Genomic DNA, 24,457 nt, shown 5'->3' with positions numbered 1-24,457 from the left:
TGGGGCTCGATCTGAGGGAGGCTTAAGGGGGGGTTTGGGGTTTTGGGCTTAGGGGCTGCGTGCTCATTACGCTCGATAAATGCGGTCGGCCTCGGAGTGATTCCAAATTCGAACGTGTAACGGCTGGCGGAGAAGAAAGCGTTCCGCCAAAAAAGGGGCACAAAAAGCGAAAGACAAACAAACTGCCAAATGAATCTCTTTGAGGTCAGCAATTGAATGTGCTCAATGGGCAGGCACCCAAAGGGGAATTCAATTAAGTTTTCTATCACCCGTCGGGGCGCAGGTGGTGTGGGTGTAGGGCTGTGTGTGTGTGTGTGTGTGTGTGAATTGTGCGGCCACAACAGGTAAATGCGCATTGTTAATTTGTCAAAATGCAAATGCTCTCGCCAAATTACTGGGGCAATGTCACCCACGGGCAACATCAGATACAGATACACACATCTACACTGGAAAAATTGTTTTGTTTTGTAATTTGAATTTTTTTAATTCTAACACTTCGAAACATTAATAAATTTATTGGTTTTCTTCAGTGAGCAGAAAGAGAGTAAATCCAGGCAAGAGGAATTGACATCTGTCCAAGTCCAAGTCAAACCGAAACTTGGCATCAAACGGTGCCTGGCATTAGTCTTGCGACGTCCAGCCTTTAACCACCCATCAGCCGGAGACAAAGTCCAACTCGGATCGGATCCGAAGACCAAGACATTTGGGAGTGTCGCCCGCGGGGACTCGCCTCAAATTCCGCAGCGTAGACAAAAGACACAAGAAGTGTGCATGCCAATCCAGAAGAAAGATCCCAGTGACAGCTGGCCGAAAACCAAAATGTTTACGTAATCCACTGGCGATTTTTTAATGGGAATTATCATGCGTGCTGCATGATCAAATGGGTGTATGCAAATCTTTTTGGCACTCAGAACAAGTGAGGAATGCAAGGTGAAGAATGCTTTCGGAAACTTTTCCAAGAAATGCACAAAAATGGTCCTCTTTGAAGTGTAACGACATTTAAAATCATTTAATTTTAAAGCAAAAGGATTGGGTTGAAAAAAAACCTATTCTTAAGCTCCAAATGAAGACAAAAATGTTAGTTATCATTGAATTGGATTTAAGCATAATCTTTTTAAAAGTATACCTTTATGGTAAAATGACATAAATATAATGAATGAATTATATATTTATATTTGCTTGTGTTAATGACACCGCTTACAGTAGATAAAAAATCATTAAAATATTGATATTGCTAACATTTTTTTTTCTACAAATTTTTTTTTTGTTTTAAATTTAAATGGTTGACATCTTTCGCGCGGCATTCTTGAAACAGTATTGTAATAGATTTTAATTGTTGTATCGTTGGGCTAGTGTTTTATAGCGCCAAATAACTATCGATGATTCAATATGGTGGGTGTCTCGGATATGTATTTAAGCTTGGTAAGTGTCTGAAATGACTTTAAAGCTTTCCTCAGAAAATTATCGAATTATTTACTTGAAACTTTCCCTGAAATTAGTATTTGTATAAGCCATTTTTTTAAATTGAGTTCAACTTGGCAAAGGCTTTAAAAAAGTAGTACAAATTATTTAAAAGCCAGCGTTGAAAATATTTCATTTGTTTTTAAGTGTTTCGGTTCTTGTCATGGCTAAAAGTTATTAAGGCGGCCAATTTGTTTCAAAGATGTCGGAAGTTGTGACCATAAAAATAAAGATATTGTCCCAATGATCATATACTGAAATATACTTAGCCAAAAATCTAAAAACCAAAAAAAAACTACAATAATGGTCAAAATTTTTTATTTCAAAAAATCGATTTTTGAAAATCACTCTCTGCATCAAAACAAACTTTATATTTATAAACCGATTGTGGGTAGGTAGTGTAGGTTGCCAGCTATACAAAACAGTAATTTTTATGGCTTTACGTCCAGTTTTGGCCAAGTTACATGAAAAGGACTTTATAGGATTTTTTGGTTCAATTTTTACAATTAATTAAGGATGGACCTAAACTAAGGTTAAGATAGGTCATAAGCCTCATAAAGCCTCAGTCTTCTGTCTGTGTATAAACCCATAAATAAACAAGTTTTGAGATGTTAGCTATACCCACCATAAGCTATTTATTCAGTACAGTAATTAGGCACAGGACATGCAGAGTTGCGTGTACAAGTTTTGTATATTTAAAGGTTTTGGTCTGCCGCGTTTACATTTTGGTTAGTACATAAACATTTAAATTGTATATATATATATATATAACTAGCGTATATATCTGTGTAATTTGCATTAAGTTAGCGTAGGAAGCCACAACAACGCGAAGGAGCAGAGTGCCCCTGAGCCTACGACTGCGGATCGTTGAGGGTGCAGGTCTGGTTCACCTTGAAGATGTTGGACAGCTCATCGAGCAGCGTCTCATAGCGATAGGCCACACGGATTTCGGGCACGTTGGTCCGGGTGATGTCGTTGCCCATGATGCCGTCCTCGTAGTAAATGGGTCCCAGCCACTGCTGCTTGATCTGTGGGTTTTTAAAGTTTAATGGGGCTATCTACCACAAATAAAATATTAATTTACGGCATGGGGGAATCCACTCATCATCACACTGTTCCTGGCCAATTCGCACATGTCGCAGGAGCTGAGCTTCCACACCTGGGCCGCAATGCTGTACTCCTCCATAAGGGGTTCCTGAAAATAAGTAAATAGTATTTAGACCATCTTAAGAAAATATCACAAAAACAAGATTTTTTAAAAATACACTATAACAAAATTCCACAATTGCCACTGCAACATTTAGAGCCAATTTGAGTTTTTTATTCGATACAATTATTAGGTCAACCCACCTTGGTGAAGTGAAATTGCAAGGGGTCGTCCGTGGAGAGCGAGATGATGAGGCCCCGGGCCAAATACTCAGGCAGCGGATTACGATGGTAGTTGAGGAACAGCGAGTTGTTCGACAGCGGCGACATGGCGATTCCGATCTGGGTCAGGTAATACAAATACTGCAGAACGGGCACCTTGCGGAGCAGGAGGCCGTGGGAGATGTTCTCGGCCATCAGGAAGCCGCACACTAGATGCTGCACGGGTCCAGCCTCGCCGCAATGGGGCCGCAGCACAAAGGTGTTCATGCCGCGGGACCTGGAGGAACAACGGTTAGGAATATCATTAGATTTTGCATATATATAACATAAAGCTACAATATATATGTTTTCCTTGAAAACAAAAAGCTGAACAAACCAATATAAGAAATTTACCAATATTGAGACGTTTTAATTCCCAACTGGTTATAGGTTCTTCTTTAAAATTATTAATGTTCTTTCTAAAGAGCTTTAGATTGTCTTGTGCTTTCTAACTGGTATTGTACTGATCTTTACTTTCTTAGAAACATTTACTCACTCTCTAAACTTGTTCAGCACCGTCATGTTGGCATACATGTAGTAGATGTAATACGCATATGGCGGATTCTCCTCGTATGTCCATTCTTCCGGCCGGGGCACATCGTTGTCGAAGAGCGGATTCTCCGGCTTGGACTCGTCGTCCACCGAATCGAACCCGATCACGTACTGCAGGAAGCGATGCAAGTCTGGATGCTGGCTGGGTCTGGCTGTCGCCTCGAAGAGCGGCAGGAATATGTTGTTTAGAATCTCCTGGAATGACTTCATCATCTTGTTCGACTTGAAGATGTCGAAGAGGCGCGGTATCTGGATCAGCCATCGGATATTCGAGCTGTACACATCATTGTCGATGGCCCATTTGGCCAGCTTGTTCCACTCATCAGGCGATTTTCCATAGATGGACAGACGTAGCTCAGCGTTTTGGTACTTGGACTCTTCCAGATCGAAGGCCACTTCCTGCGGATTTAATAAGAAAAACTCAATTAGAAATTGGCATTAGCTTATGATAAAACAGTAGTTTAAATGGATTTAAAATCAAATTTTGTCTTTAAAAATTGACAAAATACTAAGTGGTATTTTTTTCTACTCTATTCACAATTAGAAATTGCTATTAACTTATGCTCACAAAATGGTTTTAAGTGAAATTTTTGTCTTAAAAAATATAATTAATTTCCCTAAAAGCTTAGGTAGATTTTTGTTTTTAATTTAATAAACACAAAATATTTTTTCACCAATAATTATGGAGAATTTGAGCCACCCACCTTTATGATCTGCGCAAAGTATTTGCCGTTCAAATAGTTGTCCGTCTTGAGGAAGACCTCCCTGAGCCGCGACTCCCCGATGGGATTGTACTTGGAGTTGAACTTGTCGAAGCGGTGGAACGTGTTGCGATCGGCGTGCACGTCCAGCATGTCGACGGTCAGGTCGTAGGTGGTCAGGTTCATCGACTGGAACACCTGGGCCAGGGTCATCGCCTGTCCGTTGGTGTGGGTCACCACCTCGTTGGCATTGTTCTTCAGCGTCTTCTTGATGAAGCGCAGCAGGTGCTTCTGGTTCATGCAAGAGGCGGCATGGATGTGGGTGTCCACCTTGCGGGTGTTGTAGAAATCGCGATGCGGCACAGCCTTCTGGGCGGCCAACTCCCGCAGTTCATTGAGGAGCACATGCATCTGGTACTTGGATGACAGATAGCACAGACGTCGATAGCAGAATGATTTCCTATTAAAAAACACAAACATATTGTTAATAGGTTTAACTGAGCAGGAGGAAATTGGGGAATTACTTACAGGGGCCCATCGGCGATCATATTGCACATGACCTGCATGTCGTTCACGAATTGACTCATATCCGGATATTCGAATTTAATCTCGCTGCTTTCGTCCTGGAAAATAATAAATTATGGATAATGAGTAGGGTTTTGATCTTTAACAAATACTGTTTTAAGTTGCTTGTCAACCAATTTTATCTTGGATTATTAGGGGGTGCTGTACTTACGTCGTTCTGGTAGATGTGAAACACTCCATTAAGAGGCTTGATACGGAAATCCTCATCTTTGGGAAACTCCACGTTCCAGGGATTCGTTATCTTTAACTGCGATGTCTTAGCATGGGCGTCTGCAGGTCCTCAACAAGTTCGAAGTGATACAAAACGATTCGAGTCGAGTGTGAAAATATTTTGAAAATATAATTCTGTTTAGTTACAAAGGCGATCGACACAAATTGCTAATTGGTACAGTTAGTGGCAAAACTACACTCTACACTCAGGTGTTTGTGCGAGTGTTTTTTCTGTAAATGTGAGTGTTCGTTAGGTGCTAAAGGGTGGATCTGTAAAATCAGTAAACTCATCTCTGGTTTTTAGAAACCATTTCTTTTCTAAGTACATTTAATAAACTGATTTAAACTTTTATATTTTTGTTTTATAAATTTGAAAATTAGTTTTGGGTTATTTGAAAATTAAATTAAAAGTTTTGAGAAGATAAATTTAAGTATTTAATCTAAGAGATTTAGATTGTTATTCTAAATTTCTAACAGACCTGAATAGCACCCTAATGCGCTACTAAACTTTGTTGGTTTACTTATTCTACGAGAGTTATCAAAGCTGTAGAGTTTGTTCCTTTTGTACAAGGCTTTGCTTTGTGAAACAGACAGTGACATACGGCGATAGTCTGACTTCTAAGCAGCTACAACATGAGTTCAAAGCGTGTTTTTTGTAGTTTTTGGTAAGCTAAAATATAGAACATACAAACAAGGAAACAAACTAAAAGCAAAACAAGCATAATACATAAACAAATATAAGCAATAAATGCAAAGCCCTTTGAAAATTCAAAAGGAAAGGCACAAGAAAACTCCCATGCGTGTGGATGACAGAAAAGTCGATGCTGCAACGGGGCATTATGCCAAGCGACAGTTTAGTGTGGCCAACATTACGTTTTTGGTAGCGAGCGAAAAGCTGCAGTTAAGTGTGCCAACATCGTGGTTTTAAATGATTTGTTTATGATATAGTTATACTTTTTTTTTGATTAAAAGTATTTCGGTTGGTTAAAATAACTTATTTAGTAAACATATTTGCTTTTTATTCCCAAAAACAGTAAATAACATTTAGTTGGCAACACTGTCTGCGTTGAAAGCAGAGTTTGTGGTTAGGAGTGTAGGGCAAACAATACGCAGAATAAGTAGTGCTCAACGGAAACGGAAATCAAATGTCAGGCAATACGAAAGGAGGAGTTTTCTTGTTGTACTCGAATCAAAGGTTATGGGAAAGTTGGATAGGAGGGAGAGGAAAGGTATAGGTGGAAATCAGGTGCGCGCACGAATTACCTTGTATGTTCGTTACACTCATTTTTCGAATGATGTCTATAAGAAATAATGAAAAATACGAGAAGAGAAATAAATAGTCGATAAAAAATAAATTGGAACAAAAAAAGGGCTACAAAGGCTCAAACATACAGTATGTAATAGAGAGGGAAAACCTTTATATAAAACAGTAGCTCGTTAAAGGCTCTAAATGAAAACGGAGGACTGGAATAAAAAGGAAACGAGACACGAGCGAGGCGGCAGCTGCTAATGTGGAGGCGCGAAATAGACGGACACACGAGCTGAACTCTAGGCTCTAAACAGGATGGCAACGCTGTCGTGCGTACAGTTTACACAAAACATACGCTAATATCAATTTGTATCATACACAATTCACTTGGTAGTGAATCAATTGCAATAAATATATGATTTGGTGCATTACAACACTTAGACACGTCTGCAATAAATTGTCCCTTTATACATATTTACACATATACGGTGGGCTGGGTCGACTTTATTAAAATGTAAATTTCTTTAAAAGAATTTTTAGATTAAAGTAAAAATAAATGTATTCTTTTTAAATACAGAAATAAAAATTTCTGAAAATAAACACACAAATCGACCCACTCCAAAAGAGGAAATACAAGACAACGGCAACACTGTACAATCGGGGCATTTTCTCTGGGACTAAGGTTTTGGATCCAGGGACTAAAACTACTCACCAGAAACCTCTTTGACGGGCAGGTTGTTAATGCGGTCCTTGAGCTTCACCGTCTTAAGAAACCGCGCCGTGGTCGAGGGAAACGACTGATCCGACATGGCCATGTAGTGGCTGCGCATGCGCAATGCTTCGATCAAGAGGGTCGAGGCCCGCTCCAAATCCTCCAAAGGAACACCACTTGTGTCCTCCCCCGAAATGGAGACCCGCTGGAAGTTGATGTCCGCGTCGTTTCTGTCCATTTCGATGGCGTTTTCGCGATCCTCGTTGCTGCTGGATGATTCCCTGTGAGTTGACAACGCGGCAGCTGCGACCACGGGCCTGGTTTGTCCAGTAGCTTGCCTGAAAAACCGAGGTATTAAATAAGAAATGTATATATTTTAGTACGAAAAACTAACAAATTAGAAGTTAACAAAGGTTTGCACAAGAGGAATTTAAGTTACTATTAAAAAGTAGTGTTCTAGTATATAAAGCTAATTTCAATTCAATATAAAACCATATTTAAACAGTTTTGATATTATACCATTAAGGTATTGTTTGATATAATGATTTTATGCTTATCATGTTTTATCTAATGATCTATTAACTAATAATAACTAAATTTATTTTAATGCCACTTGTAATTTGGATGACTAACCACTTGGAATCGTCGGGCTGATATTCGTAGCAGCGCCCAAAACTGTAGCTGTCATCCGCGAAGGACATCCTGTTTTGACCAGTGACCACCGACAAATGGACTACTTCGCTCCGGAATTTGTCTTTTGGGCACCCAGATGGTAATGATCGATTGACCAGTTGATTTATGGCAATGCAAAGCTACCGATTGCCACTAATTTGCAGACCGGCACGCTAACAGAATACTTCTGACAACCCCAAACCCTTAAATTTGGATAGAAAGCAGTAACTGCGACAAATTGCGTGTCTTGGAAAACTCTCTAAACAAAATTACTATACCTTAATTGTTCTTTCGTTTACAAAAATACTTTCTACAATGGGGAATGCTATTTTTTATTAATAGTTGCCTAATGACCCGTCTCAAGATATTATTTTTATATTAAATTAAATAAAAGTCACCTTAAGAAACACTCTCTGCGGCTTCATTCAAACAATTCTAGTAATATAGATTCTTCAATTCTTCTTCTTTTTTCAAAAAATTATTTCTTTATCTTTTGATTTAAGTAAATCTTGTAGTACCTATTTCTAACCTTGTAACAAAAACAAAAAAAAAGAAATTGATCTTATTTATTAAAATAATGACTCCTGGATCTGGTAAAAAATAACCAAATATGGGAGAAATATTTTTCCTAAAAAAGCTTTTCTTCAAAAAATGTAAATTTAAGTTTAAGCTTAGTTTTATTCAATTCTTCATGTTGAAGTGTTTTGTTTTTTTGGCATTAATTCAAAACTTTTAAAAACATTCACTTGAAGTATACCAAAACAACTATTTCCAACACTTCAGATAAAGCCATGGTGGCTCTGACTTAAATCGCACTAGATTTTTAGTTTCTGCCTCCCCCAAGTTGTTAAGTTTTGTAGTTTTTGGGAACTTTTTCTGGGTAAAGGCAAAACCCCCTCTCTTTTTGGCGTGCAGAACTTGTCGGGATTCTCGCTTTAAGGGAAAAAAACTAAAGTGTCCGCGCGAGTTGGAAAGTTTTCACAAACGCCGCTTTTTGGTTTCTTTTCTATATTTTTTTAGCGTCGCCTGGCGTGTGACACGAACAACAACGATGGTGGATTTTAGTGGGGCAGTGGGCAGTGGGTTCAGCGGTTCGACGGGCGGTTTTTCCCTATAAAGACGGCTCAATGTCAGCGGAGGTCGCACAGGCACAGCCAGGTGACAGATGGAAGGTGGGTAACTTTGGGCCGCGTTTCGCGACGTTGAGCTGCCCGTTTATTGGATCGGAGCGTACTGAAAGTGACGGTATCCGTGTCAGAACTCAGTCCACGGCGGTGCCGCCGGTTGCAGCGGTTCGTCCGACGCTTCCATTTGGTGGTGGCTCGTTATGCCATAAGCCCCACCACCTAAAACCACCATCGCCATCTAGGCGAAAGTCCGCCACCGCCGGACTTTGCTGCCTAATGCAGTTCCATTCAAAATCAAAACGTGTTCTGCATCGGTCCACACTTTCGCCGGACCAAAACCCGAAACCCAGACATAAACCCACTTTGGATTAGCCGGAAAAGAGCCACCCACTTCACCTGCACACCACCCACCTGGTTGCAATGATAATTGTAACTCGTGCGGATGCCTCATTACGAGGCTATTGAAATTGCCCAGAGAAGAAACCTACGCAGGGATACTTTTGACAATTAATATTTTAAATATTTAAAAAAAAAAAAACAATTTATTCAAGAATTAAAAGTTCTGATTAAATAAGAAGTTATAAACTATTTCGCAATAACGTTCAAATTAAAATCGTTTAATTTGAGCACAGAGAAAACAGCAAAAGGTACAGGGGGTTCGAAATTTATATTTGTTTTTTATTTAACCATTTTTTTTTTGCTTATTAAAATATTGTTTCTGCAGCCTTCATTTTTCTTTTTGTGCTTTAAATATTATAAATATTTTTTATAAATAACTTTGGAACTCTTAAAATTAGATTGTCAAAAAATACTTTGTTTTGTTTGAATCTAGCACAATGTTGATGTTGTTGATGTTTCTTAATCAGGAAAGAATTTATTTTGATATTTTCATAAATTGCAGATAAGAACGGTTTTAGAAAAACAATGAAATATTGTTTTGTAATTTGAAATATTTTTCCACTGTACAATTAGAAATGAGATGGTATGTAGGTCTTGAAAACGAACTGGCCTTGAAATAGACCAAACTGATAAGAAAGCAATCACGAGATCTGTGAACTCGCCTCGTTTTGTATGATAATCATGTAAAGCAAACAAATCATAACCGAAGCTGAGCCGATTTAGGTACGTATCTGATTAGATGAATCAAACAATACGAAAAAAGCGCAATTCTATTGCTATTGCTTTTGATTTACAGGGCTGACAAATATATTCTTTGTTTGTAGACTTAAATATAATGATTTTATGTTCTTGATCCTCAGTATTCATTTTTTTTTGCCTACAAAGAACTTTAGCCAGGGAATTATATACCTAGATATAAGATAACGTATTTTCTAGATGTGAAGCGGGTATATTGAAGTATTTCCGTTTTTTTCTCTTTCGTAAGACAGCAGACTTAAATATTTAATACACATTTTCCTACTGCGTTATCTTTTCCATAAACTTGTCATAAATATAAATTTGAATTCTACACATTACAAATCAAGAACTTACTGTTCTTAGAAAGTTTCTAATTTTATAAAAATTCAACCAACATTTTGTTTTTTATTTTTCAAAACTTACATTTTTAAAACGCACCTATTAGTTGCTACTAAATTAAGCACGTTAGACAGGTTGAAAATCCTAGCAATTACTGATTACATTTAAATGGAGCTTAAATATTTTATACTTTTCATCAGAGATCGCTTGGCAATTTTGCTGATAAGCCCATACAGACGAGCCTTTGCTAAAACCTAAAACAAATTTTATGGAAAGTAACTCTTGGTAACATACAATTTACATTAAATAAATGTATTATATTTTCTGTTTAATAGTCTTGTGATAACTGTGCTCGAGAGATATTCAATTTTAAAATAATTTTGGTTTATAGTCTGAAGAATAAGAAATGCCATAGTTTGTTTTACTCACTTTTCATTGAGATGACGCTGGATTTGCAGCTTCTTTTCGATCTGTTCAATGGGAAATTGTGGCACCTCATACGGTGCCGAGATCTCGTTGGTCACTTCCACATCAGCTTCAGCCTTCTCATCAACTGGGGAATCGGTGAGATCACCTGAAAAATAAGAAAAAACATTTGAATTAAAATTAGAAAAAAAGATTAAGACAGCAGATTAAACAAATAAATGTAAATGTTTTGAAAGCAGCTATATTTCTTATACCATATCTAGCAGAATTTTTGTATGGAACCTACTGAGATCTTCCGACGAGATTGTGGGCGTGGCAGTTGCGGGACCTGTATCGTTCAGCTGGTTACCCATAGGTCCCCCGTAAAGGCGGACATCAACGCGTAACCGATGGGCGGTATCCATGCGATTGAAGTTCATGGCGAGAAATGCAGAGAAAAAAACCGGAAAAGTGAGGATCGTTGCTTAAGGTGTTTGAAGTAAACTGGGCGAGAGTTGTCGCCTCAATGAAATGGGAAAACATTGAAGATCGGCGAATTCCAGGCCGAGACCTAACGACGTCGACAGAGGCAGAGGCAGCGACTGCGACGACGACTGCAGCAGAGGCGCATCATCTTTGACAAGAAAAACATCCACACAAAATTGATTGGCGATTACAAATTGGCAAGCAGCAAAATGTTAAAAAAGCAGCGGTACACTGGTAAAAAATCGCTAAAAACAGCACCGAAATATTGTCTCCAATCCTGGTTTTAAATATTTCGAATTTTTAGATTCAATTTGTATAACTTGAAGTATGTAACAGTAAATTATTATTTTCGAGATTTAATTTTAAATAGATAGAAATAATTCATTTGAACACATTGTTTAATTTTCCTTGTATCCCATTATTGATGCAATCTTTTATTTTTCTCTTAAAAAACATAAAAAAGATTTTATTTTCTAAGTGTAGGAAGCCGGAAAAAGGGGAGGGAAAGGGGACTGTAAACATCGCCAGCGGAGATAGCAATAGTATGGGCTAAATCAAAACACGAACTCAACAAACAACAAACAAGATGAGAAGACTGATTGAAGCGATCCGAAGTTGGAATACACTTCAAGGTCAAACACCACAATAATTACTTATCTCTAAGTGATGAAGAGGAGTCCCGAGGGGCAAGTAAAGAATTAAATCACTTCATGTAGTTATTTTCAATGTTTTAAATTTAAAGCTAATTAATTTTGCATTAAGAAGAGCAATACAACCATTAAAATTCAAGTGAAACAGTTTAAACAGACTTATTACCACTTGCTAAAGTGATATTTTAAAATTAGTACTCAATGATGACACTCATATTGTTGATGATAGGTAATAAAATTGTTTTTACAAAAAGCTTCTAGCGTTCAAACGACACTTCTACAGGGTACAATAACTTTCCTACATTTTTTTTATAGGTTAGTGAGACTTAAGAGATGAAGCGTCAAATAGACAGCGCAGCGACAGAGAAGCAACGCAACACTAAAATTACTTTTTAGCAAAAATATTTATAATATAAATGTATAAAAAAAATGTATAAAATAGAATGTGTAAAATTACACATACAATTACCGAAAAAATTATATTTTGATTTTGAGTTCAAGGCACCCGTACATTTTTTTTAATATAATTTATTTTAAGTTTAGAAATAGTTTTCAGTGTAGCATATCGCTCTTTTGAAGCTTAGTGCTACAGGTTTTTTATTTCAAAGGAGAGAACGAGAGAAGGAGAGAGTATGCGTGGGAGAGCAAATGTATTTTGCTTTCTTTTTGCAGCCCAGAGTGGGAGCTCCACAGAGAGCTATACTACAGTACTTAAAAAGAGAGTGACCTAGCGGGGGGCGGTAGTGGGTGGTGAGTGATTACTGATCAGTGGGTGTAGGGAACCAAACTTGGCAATGTCAGTTTCAATAGGTCACAACAACCTGATGTTGTATTATTTATTCAAATGAACTTAGCGAAAAAATTTAAAAAGGGTACAACCAAGTAAAAAATTAGCTAAAAACTGTCAACATGATTTAAACTTTAGGAATAACGAGCCTAGTCATATTTAAACATGAGCTTTGTAACAATATTTAGACCATTCTATTTTGATATTAATTTTTTTTTGTATATAAATTAATTATAGCAAAATGTAAATGTAGTATCAATTGGATAGATGAATGATATTCTGATATTATAATTACACAAGTTCCAAAATGACGCAAATAGATCATAATGTCATATCAGTTTTTTGCTGTGTAATGAGTTTGCTAACTTCTGAGTGGAAGGAGCGCTCGTTAGCCAAGAATATGCTTTAAATTAGAGGCCGATTTTTGTATGTGGCCGGTGTGGGTGGTCAGTGGGCGTTCGCGTTGCCTTAACTTACATATGCAGCGATTGGGGGTGGCCCTTTGGAGCACGGGGCTCTTCTTTGGGGGCACGGTCACGGAGGTGGCCGGATGGAGGCTCTTTCCGCTGGCCTTCTTGCCCAGCTGTTGCACGGTGGCATTATTGCTCGGATGGGACATCATCGCTCCGTCAAAGGAGTCCGAATCCTGGACTCGCAGCTCCGCGGACGGTTCGTCCGAGGTGCTCAGCATTCCACGGTACGACATCTTGGCGGATCAGGTGATCCAAAATCCAGTTATCCCAGTGCAATCTTTATTTGTAAACTATTTAATTTTCGCTTGGTGTTTACTAAGTTGAATTTTTTGATTTTCCGGCTGGTTTTTGTTTTGTGTGTGTTTGTTTTTATGTAATTCTCCCAGTGACAGGTGTCTCCGCTCGGTTTTTGTCGATTCCGCCTCTGGGCAACGTCTTTGGGCAACTGTCTGTTCGGATCGGTGGGCTATATACACCGCCCGCGATCGGCTGCACTTAATTTAGTCTGAATTCCGTCCGACGCAATTCGCGCATCTTTCTACGCGCTTGTCTTTTTCGCCTTTGTTTGTCCCCACGTTTCCTCAGTTTCCTCTCTTCTCCTTCTCTATATATATTTCACACCTCTCCCGATCCGTAGATCCAAAGTTTGTATATCGGGTAAAGTTAGCAGCGAGCTTTCGGCGCTCTCAACGCCACAATGTAAAGCTCGGAAAGCACACAATGTTTGCTAATTATAAACAATATTTTGGATAAACAAACTGCATATTGACCGAGTCATAGCTCTTTGAACCATAATTATCCAAAAAATATGTTTTAAATTAAAGCCCTAGTCAAAATCCATATAATACATATGTTTTTATAAATGCTTCTCGTAAACTAAAATAAAACATAACATTTTCTTTGTAAGTCACAATTTATAGTTAGTTTTTGTGAAATACATAAATCGTTATAAGCGCTATTAATAAATTTTAATAAAACGTTTCATTTTTTTTTTAATTAAGGGATAACAATTTTAGCTTTGTGTATTCGAAATTAACAGTAGTCTAAAGTTAAAGACCAATTAAGAGACAAATGTTGTTAAATAGACAGGGAACTTATTTAAAACGCAATAACGATCTTAATTCTCACAATATGCGTTCAAAACAAATAAAGATTAACCGAAAACGTAAAATCATACTGTGAATTTTGTAACAAATATGGATATGTTTAACGTTGATGACTCAGAAGAGAAATGATGCATTTCATTAAAAAAGCAAAATTATGACTCATTTTTATGATGTTTGGATAAGATTCCTAACTGATAACTATGATATGGTGGCACTTTAATTATTAGTTCCATTTATATTCCCGTTTTGGTAACTTTCCTCTATTAGGAGGGCTCGTCTCAATTTTTTTAACGCCCTGTCAGGGGCATTTAGCAAAGTCGAGTTTATCAATAGCCCCCAGATGTTGGCCAGAATTGGACTGGAGGAGTATCGATGGTTATTTAGCGCTGGGTCGTTAATAACTGGGTTGTTTTGATAGCTTCATAGGCCAAATCGGTTTGTTCAACTTCGTAATATATTTTTTGTGCGATTCCCGCAAGTCACTGTCAGTTCATTTGCCTTATTTGCCAAGTGTGCGATATGCAAACACTCATATGTATACTTTTTTGTCATATATATAGAAAGATGGGCATTCTTATAGACGGAAAAATATATACATATGTGTTTGTTTATCTGCCGTACGTTTCAATTTATTCTTCGATTGTGCTTAAGCTGATTTCATTTTATTTCGTTGTATTTTTTGGCACCGCTCTTTGTTTTGTATTTATTGACCGAATTGCAAACTTATTAATTGCTGCGTTTTGGCCTTTTCTTGTTTTTGGGCAACGTGCCCGCGATCCGCTATTGATTTTCACATGAAAATATGGCCAACTTTCTGCTTTTGACTTGCGTAACCCCAAGGAAACCGGCGAAGGAATAACTCTCCGTTGGCTTTACAATATATCTTTCCGCTCGCTTTGACTTCGCGCAGTCAACTGACTCTAATTTTCCACTCATTTTTATCCGGTTCGGTTGAAAATTCTGCCATATATATATGTAATAATAAGCAATGAATATAAACAGTTGATTTGGCATGACTATCTGCAGTCAGTTTACGATTTCAGTCGGAAATAAAAGAGAGAATCTAGACCGAAAAGAGCGAGTATTTTGAGGGAAAGAGCGAACAAATTGTCCAAGAGAAGCGGAACGGAACCACAAATAAATCATTTAAGGGGCTTAAACCATATTCATGGGGAGGGAAATCGTGTGGGAAATGCTCTATTGTTTTCTTTTCGCTGACGCCCGCCTTTTTATTATTTGTTTCTAATTGGAAAACCCTGACCTATGCCTACGACAAACAGAAGCCAGCTGTCGTAGCCACAGTGGAGGGAAACACATTAGGACCATTAATTATAAGCCATTATAAACTATTTCAAAACCAAAGTGATTTTTGTAGCTTCTATCTGAGGCATCTTTTAACATTAGTCAATTAGTCAAATAAACTAAAAACAAGCAAGTATAAATGTATATATGTATATGCATATATGCATTATTTTTACAACTATCAAAAGCAGCCATTAATTGAATCAAGAAAATGTGTTTAAATGTTTACATCCATATGTATGCCATCAATTGTATTTGATTTGATGTGCCATTATTTCGGCAACATGTGTGAACCGAGTCTTTGCCATTTGGTTCCTTAGTTTCGCCAGTTGATTGAACGCAGCACATTTCTCATAAGCGGCGGACACATGTCGAGCGAATGACTGCCCAATTGAGTGGATGATGATATAAGTATTAGATGGGATATGCCCATGTACTATAGATGGGCAGATAATAGAGCCCAGTGCGATTCCCACGAACTGTGAATAATGCACGTACTTCGCCCTCAAATTTGGATGTTGTTATTCACGGAGTGTATTTATAGACCGATAAGACCAGTGGTGCTGCGGCACACACGGCAATAATAAAGCCGTATAAATTTGTGGTTACATTTTGTTATGATAATGTCTGTCAAAGTTTTAATTAAATTGATTTAGAAAAAATAGAATTTATTTACGTATTTTAAGCTTTAAATAATATTGTAAATTATTATTAGGAATATTAATATTTTTAAAATTTGAAATAATATTTTTTACTGTGCAGCAACACAAAATTATCGGAGGTACTGATAACAGGCCAACAAGTACACAAACAAGAAGTGAAAAAGTAGAGATGAGAATAAAATAAAAAAAACTTGGCACAACAAAATTAAAAATACAATTTGGCCAACAGACTCTTTGATAATATTATTTTTGTATTTATTAAAATAGCTTATCTTTAAAGTTATGCTAATGCAAGATCAATTGTTCTTATGACGTCAGATATCACAATGCATATATCCCAATTAGGAATAATATATGATATTATTTTCCCAAATTAATGTTGCCTTAAAGGTTATGCTATTTGTTTAAAGTTATTTGCTTATGCAGTTATATCCATCTGTCGATGATTTTACCCCTTTTTGAGCACTGCAGAGCCACGTGGTGTTCGGAGCATCCATAAATTCAGCTGGACAAACAATAAAATCGCCCTGCCGTGCACTAGATTAGATTAAAGTCGTTGGACTGCACAATTAATATGAAGTTGGGTTTCGGGCTCTGGGCTCTTGCGTTCCTGGGTTTCTGGGCTGAAGACATCATCGAAAGCACCCACCTTCTGACGATGACTCAGGACAAACAGCAGCGGCTAATTGGCCCACATACAGGCTGGCCCATAAATATAAATGTGTGTCTCCGACTTCGCATGAGCTCGCCTCATGTTTAACCAATTTCCTAAATGGCTTCGTATTTGCTGTTGGTTTTTCCCATTGCGTTTGTTTGCTGCATCAACAAAAAACGACAAAATGCGAAATATACACGTGAAAGCAAGCGAAAAAAGCAGTACTCACAGAGCATAAAAATAATAAGAAAGATAAACGAAAACAAAAGAATAAGCACAATTAAACTAGAAAAATACTTAAGCGTAGTCACGACAATATGAAATAAATCAGGTTAAATTACCCAAGCGGTATTATGGACAATGAAACTGAATAGAAGGCAAGTAAAACAATAAAATTCTATTCACAAAGGTATAAATAACTAAACAAATATTTTGAGTGTTTTGCGTTTAAAAAGGTGAGATAACCGTCACCAAAGTTACGAAATTTGTGGTTAAAAACTACCATTCAAAATCTATGACATTAAAAAATACTTTAAAATTACTTTACACTTTAATGAATCGAAATCGTTCCATATAAGTATTAAAAGCTACTTTCAATCCAAGATATTTATCAAATTTCTGGTTTAAATATCTCTTTTCTAGGATACAAATGAAGTAAGTGTCAAATATATTACTACTTATATAAAAGAAGCCAATGGCTCTTGCAATTTATTACGATTTATTACCATCTTTTCTTGGCAGGAACATCTGACCTAAAAAAAAAAATTATGAAAATCGAAGCTGGAATGACGTCATCTGTGGACCCATATATACATATAGAATACGTATCCCAGCTTGCTATGCAATAGTATGCGGAAGTGGAGGAGCGGAGATAATTGAAGGGCAACCTAAAAATTCGTCATCAAAGGAACCTCCGTCATCAGCACCATTATCATCATCATCGACATTATCGTCGCCATCAACGGAGAAACTATTGTACTTTAGGGAGATAATTTATGCACAGTTACTGGCACGCCTCTTTCTCGCCTCTTTCTCGCTGACTGATTATAATAATTGCACGTCATTACAACAGTGCTCACACACACACTACTATATAGTTAAGTAAAACATTGGAGAAGTGGAAATATTTCACGGCGATGACCAGTAAACGAAGTGAACGAAGGCGCAAAAGTCAATGCATCCAACATACTAACACTCTTACACACACCCACACACTTGCATTGGTATATATTTCACCCACACACGCACGCAGTGGCGTGCTTCAGGGGGTGGGAGGTTGCGGTCAGAGCCCCTCCTCTAAGAGTGTATACATATGTATGTTCTTACCATAACCCATTTCTATGACCTTTCCATTAAGCAATAGTTTATTTTTTTTAAAAAGAAAACATGATAACTGTCTCAGAGGTAGCCATCCTTTATTATTAGTATTTTTATAAAAATATATAATAATATATATCCATGTGTAAGAATAAAGTTAAAAAGAACAAAAATGTTTGTTTATAACAACTACCTTTAAAAAAAACCTGCATACGCACCAAAAATATTGAAATAAAGACAACCAAATTGAGTTTCCTTTTGAGCACAACTAGTCATAATCAGAAAAAAGTCAGCAGTTTAAGAAAATGCGTATTAAAAATCTGTTTATTCAAAAAAACTAGTGAAAAGTTTAAAAGTGTGCTCATAACATCCCCTTTATAAAAGGTCAGCTTACGCCACTGGAATAGCCAATGATTTATGTGCAAAGTGAATAAATTGCTAATCAATTTGTTACCTTTGCCAATATGCAATACCATATTCTTAAAGTTCCACAACTTAAATCTCGAAATACAGGAAAAATACAATCAAAAAAAACCTGAACAAACGACTTCTTGAGATAACCACAACAATTAGAGAGCATTCAGTTCAAGTACTTAAAATTAAAAAAAATACCTTTGGTCTGATAGCAACTAAATAGTTTTAAATATTTTTCTTAAAAAAATTCAGTAAACGAAATTAGAAATATGTAGCAAGAGGCATTTGTAACATTTATTTAGGGTTTTGATAAATCAATAAAATTTGTAGTTTTAAAACGGTCAACATTTTTTCAAACTTAAATAATTGTTCAAATCATAAAAACATCTTGAATCCTGCTTAAAGTAATTATAACTTAACTTAAGAATTTCTTATATTTTTTTTTAACTATGGCATTTATTTATTTATTTACATAGAAGAATAGATGGTTATCTTCCTGAAAAGTTGAAACTAGGAGAATGTGTTGTATTAAAACATGAAGAAATAAGTACTTTATCCGTTTCCGCCACTCACGGATCAATTAAATACAAATTTGATAAAATTCCCCTTCAGAAGCCATGCCCACGCCCATGGAACTTACCGCCTTTGCGCTTTTCGATGCGCCGCATCGTGCAGCCCATGTCCATGTCCATCTCCATGTCCGTGTCGAATCCGAAGCTGCGATACCCCTTGGCACTCAGCGCATCCGCGTAGCTCGTCATTTGCCGGCGTTCTCCGGGGTTCTAGAATGTATTTCCTTGGCTTGATGGGACCTGGATCTGCTTCCTGGAATTCGGATCGAAAAACCTCTTTCGGGATCCCGGAAACTCAACTCAAAGTGCAACACTAACACGCTGGCACTGCTCTTGTTCTGGTTACACTCTCCTACTTTCTATCTAGGGTACTGTTTTTTTTTAAGTCTTTCGGTTCTTAACACTCAATTGTAATACACAGTAAAAAAAATGCAAAGCAACAACCACAACCACCACGGTGGTAACAACAATAATACTGCTATTTCGTGTGCGATTGAAACGGGAAAAAAATGTAGCAAAAAGCTCTTTGGCCAACTTGTGTTCGGTGCGAATTTTTTTTTGCGACTGAAATTTGGAACGCAGCGCGCAGTGTGACCACAGGCAGTGCGCCAAAATATCCACATTAACATTTATTAAGTGGCATGGCGGAAAAAGCTTTTATTTCACTGGGAAAATGGCTTATTTTGCTTGGTGCATGGAAAAGCTCAGTCACACTTGAAAGATCTGGCAAGGTATTGCTTCTGATGGAAGGCGCGCCAAAAGCTTTTAGACTTAACTCGACCTTTAAAAATAAGAACCGATTTGCAAAAATCAATTTTTTGAAGAAATTAATTTTATGACACTTTTTCGCATTTTAGACAAGGGGGTATATAATCATTTTTTGGCAAAAATAGTTTTAACTGAAAAATTGTAAACTGTGAATGCCATTTGAATGGCAATTTAATTGCGAATTCAGCGGTGTATGACATTGCACCTATTGACCATTATTTCCGAGCGTTTTAGGTTTTTAGGTTTTTGGAGACTTGTTAAAAAACAAAATCCGAAAGAGTCCTTTCGTTGTAACTTGAACAAAATTACACATATACATAGTATATACCTATACTACCCATCCACAATCGATTTAGATAAATAAATCAATTTTTTGAAAAAATAAATTTTTTGTCCAATTTTTGCAATTTTTATAAGGGTGGGGGTCATCATTTTTTCGAAAATTTGAAAATATGAACAAATTTTATCTGTGAATACCATTCGATTGGCAATTTAATGACGAATTCATCGGGGTGTATAATTCTTCCTTTGACCATTACTTCCAAAAGTTTTGAAAAAATAAAAGACAAAACGTCCTATGGCTGCAATGGTATTTTAGCGTCGGCTTGCCGAAGCTAAAAAAATAAATATAATGACCATCCATACGAATATTAATTATTATTTATGCATCGACTCATATTAAAAAATAAAAACAAAACACATTGCTTTTTTGTTATATATTTTATTAGCTTGTGGCTTCTTTTTATAATGTAATGCATAAAAATGGTGGTGTCTTGTTTAAAAAATAAACCAATAAACATTTCGCTTTATTAGTTTAATACAAATAAGTTTACTTGTACACGACAAATAGTAGTTTTGTTTATCCCATTTCATTTTTTATATTTTTAACTTTAGGTGAAAAAAAAAGTTCGTGTTTCAGTAGTTTTTTGTTAGCTTTAGTTATTAGTCCTCGTAAATGTCTTGTATAAGGAAACTCAAAAGATCTCCAAACAAGTTTGATTTTTGTTGCTTGTTTTGTTCTCAGTTTTCATTTGGTTTCATTTTATTGGAACGGCTTTATTGAACTTTTGTTGTTGTTGTTTGGTTTCATATACGTAATATTTGTTTGTCGTTTCCTTTGCATTTCGCATTAAAAACATTAATTCTTTGGCAGGCATTGCATTTCGTAGTTTTGTAAAAGTTTTCTTTCTTTATCGTTATCAACACAAGATTCTTTTTCGAAACCCAAAAACGAAAGATTTTTAAAATCTGAGAGATGTTAAAACAAGTCGTTCGTTTAATTTGATTAGTTCCATTTAAATTTTTTTTGGTTTTACATTTCTGGCTTGTTCATTTCATTACAATTTTGATTTTGTTTATCAAATACACATCAATACGTTGGTAGTTTAAAAATTGTGTTTTCTTTTTTTGCGATTTCACATTGTTTTTTTTTTTTGTGCTAAATTACATTTTAAAAATATGCTTAATATTTTTTGTTGTTGGTTTTTTTCTGCTTTTTTGTCGCTTTAATTTTTGGTTTTAAGTCAAAGACACGAAAGTGAAAGAGGTTTTTGTTTTTGGTTTACGTCTGTTCGCTTAACTTATTATTTTGTTTACTCTGGGCTTAGTTAGTTGTTTAGTGTAATGTGGTTTTGCATGCGCTTAATTTTAAAACACCGAGAGTTTGCTCAAAATTTTTAATCTTTGCTTTTCTTTCCGAATGAAATTTTAAATATCGAAATATATATATATATATAAATTTTTTCGTGTGTTTTCGCTAATTTTTTTGTTGTTTAATTTTTTACTTTTTGCCATTGTTTAATTTAGTTTTTTTGTGTATCTTTTTTTGTAGTTTTTTTTTTTAGTTTTATTTTTGGTTTAAAAACACCGAAAGCTTAAAATTTAGAGATTTTCCTAAAGTGTAAATTTTTTACAATTTCCCCATACATTTCTGGCCATTTTCTGCTGTGGTTTTTGTTGTAGTTGCGGTTGTTTTTTGTGGTGTCTCATTTTCCTGTGTTAACGAAGGAAGGTTGAAAAGAACCGAAAGAAAAACTCACTACACTTTCCGTTTGTATTTCCCATAAAACCATCAAAATGTTGAATAAAAATCTGTTTGCTTGTAAAGCATATTGCTAAGCTCCTACCGCTTCCATTTTCGCTTCCATTTCCATTTCCGTTTCCCGCTCCGTCTCCGTTTCCATTTCCGCTTCCGTTCTTATCCCCTGCACTGCGTACCGTTCAATAAATAGGTTAAGGAAAAAACTGTATCACATTTTCAATTACGTCTTTGTTCGTAGCACCTTCATAAACATACTCTCATCCAGCCTGACCCCATTTACCCTCACTGTCGATCGACCCCTCTTAGCCCCGCCTATGTACAGACCTCTAACCTTCCATACAGTTGGAGAAAAAAATTGCGCTTCGGATTTTATCACAAAAATAATTACAACTCTGTGCGAATGCACCCAACTACTCGCTTTGCCACTCCTTAACTAACATTGCTTCTAAGTCCCATCTGTAAACCTTAACCTTGACGCGATGCGTCCCGAATTGGTTCCATTAATTTCATACCTTTCACATCCATATTTTCTCTTACTCTCTCGATTTCCCTCACCCACCACTGTGCAATCGGATAACTCAAAGAAAAGGGGTTAAATTAATTAAATTAAAACGGGGATATTTGTTTTGGGATAAATACCAATTCCCAGCTAATTGTGAGAAATAAAAAGGTGATTTTAATTCTCTGACGATTTTTAATTTTGGACGATTCGAAGTAACCTTTAAGAAGTGCCTAAAACTATGCTACGAAATAATTTACTTCGGCCTTCACCATATATATGCCTTAGAATGTAACCTTGCATACTTTTAGACAACTCTTTCAGGCGGCTTTCAAACAATTGAAATCAAAAGTATCCAGAGATTCCAAATCACGCTTAGTAAGTTTCCGAATCTAACCCACCCATTTTGTCCAGTATTTTCTTTTAATAATGTAATTGCAGTGAAAGTTCTTCACTCACTGATCTAATGACAATGCTCCTGCTTTTATAGGTGGTGATGTCGATGAGATGATGTCAAAAATCAGTCTCTATTGCAATTTGTTCTATTTAATGTGGGCTTGCTCTATTTCTGGTTCTCAGTAAAAGTGTTAAATATTTTATTAGAATTTTTGCATTTTGATTTTGTTTTCCCATTTGTTTTCTTCATTTTGTTTTGTAGTACACCTTAGAAAAATATCACATTCTTTCTTCGTTCGTTCGAGAGACATTTTTTTATGTGTTTTTGTTTTACATTTTGTTTATTTTGCTATTTCGATTTGTATGTATTTAAAGATTTATTTACACAGTTTGGTTTTTTTTTTGCACGACTAAAATATATAAAATTTAAAAAATATTTGATTGAGGTCATTTCAGAATTATTGCTAAGTATTTCCTCCCATTTTTGAAGTGCCACTCTAGCTTTTCATCTCCACTCTCATCTATTCGTTTAACCACTCGAATTTGATCTAAAAATGTTTTCCTTAGTTGCTTCTTAAATTTCGTAAATTTTTTAGACACCGAATTTCTTGTTTATGTATATAAAAAAAAAAATGTTTGAAACATTTTCTTTTGTTTCCGCGTCTCCTAAGACTTATGTAAACCCCTATAAATATTTAAAGAGACACGACAGCTAAATTTTAGAGCTTAGGTGAGAGAGACTGTTGAGAGAGTAGGAGAAATAAATACAATTTACTTTAGTTTGTTTAGTTTACTTTAGTTTTGCTCACAACATCAACAATGAAATATTTTACTTTATAGATTTTGTTTGAGGGACTTTTGTTTGGTATTCTGTAAAAATCTCAAAAAGACGCCTAACACCGAAAAATATATTGCATGTACTACATTTTATGTTTATTATGCTTCTGCTTCTGCTTTTGTTTTCCATTTCCATATTCGTTTTCTTTTTCGCATTCGTCTTTTTTTTTTTGTATATTTTGTTGGTTTTTGAGATGGTATCCATTTAATGTATTTATATACATGAGTTAGTTGCTGTTAACAATTTATTTGGTTTTAGACAAGTTAAAATTGTTTTACTTTTGTTTTAACTTTGCTCAACACTAAATCAATGTGTAACCAAAACTGATTAAAATGATTTTGACTACAATATAGAACATTGTTATATTGTTATGCATTTTTCTTTTTTTGCAAGTGAAACCTCGAAATTGTCTTAATTTCATGAAATCGTAGTTTTATTTTGTTAAATTGTAGTATTACTTTAAAACTTTCATGTATTTGCTAAATGATTCGGGGACACCCAAGCTTAAGTGACTGATAAAGGGGAAATAGATTGATAATAAAGCTTGAAAGAATCGGAGTTTTTGATTTAATTTTGCTAAGAATATCGACAAGACAAATCTAAGTATACAATCTATGAACTCTGAGTAATCAAATTTATTTACGAAAATATGAAAACTTGTTAGTTTGGTGAATATTCAATTCAAAATGCAAATGTCCATAAATTGGGTGTCCCTGGTGGAGAGTGTACGTGTGGGAGTGGAATACCATTAGTTTTTATATATGCTAGTATATATTTTTGTTTGGTTGAGTTGCTTCCGCGTATTAGTCAAATGAACAACATTTATATTTCTTTTTTTGGGCTTTTGGGGTTCTTGTTTTTGTTTCAAAATATGCACGTCATGTGTATAATATGATGTATGTATATAATGTATATATATCTATTTATATAAGTA

The 24,457-nt window shown here is 35.9% G+C and overlaps 1 protein-coding gene across 6 annotated transcripts; it reads right to left on the bottom strand.

The window, feature by feature from the left end:
- Positions 1-2,133: 2,133 nt before the first annotated feature.
- On the bottom strand, positions 2,134-19,544 carry LOC108137120 (AMP deaminase 2). Of its 6 annotated transcripts, none has more exons than XM_017258651.2 (11): positions 19,050-19,544; positions 10,582-10,726; positions 6,878-7,215; positions 6,180-6,215; positions 4,858-4,976; positions 4,650-4,744; positions 4,125-4,581; positions 3,365-3,819; positions 2,812-3,106; positions 2,546-2,656; positions 2,134-2,489 (listed from the first exon to the last, which is right to left on the bottom strand). In XM_017258651.2, exons 1-11 carry the CDS (start codon positions 19,168-19,170, stop codon positions 2,313-2,315), a joined length of 2,349 nt encoding a protein of 782 aa, XP_017114140.1. In that variant the 5' UTR covers positions 19,171-19,544; the 3' UTR covers positions 2,134-2,312. The 6 variants fall into 6 exon arrangements, with proteins under 6 accessions (XP_017114140.1, XP_017114137.1, XP_017114139.1 ...); XM_017258648.2 differs by lacking the exon at positions 19,050-19,544 and adding an exon at positions 12,958-13,430; XM_017258650.2 differs by lacking the exon at positions 19,050-19,544 and adding an exon at positions 10,865-11,018.
- Between the last annotated feature and the right edge of the window lie 4,913 nt (positions 19,545-24,457).

This window comes from Drosophila elegans, unplaced genomic scaffold, assembly GCF_018152505.1.
Source record: "Drosophila elegans isolate 14027-0461.03 unplaced genomic scaffold, ASM1815250v1 contig_149, whole genome shotgun sequence".
Classification (NCBI taxonomy): Eukaryota; Metazoa; Arthropoda; class Insecta; order Diptera; family Drosophilidae; genus Drosophila; species Drosophila elegans.
The sequence above is the reverse complement of the archived record's forward strand: the minus strand, read 5'-3'. Positions and strand labels throughout refer to the sequence as shown.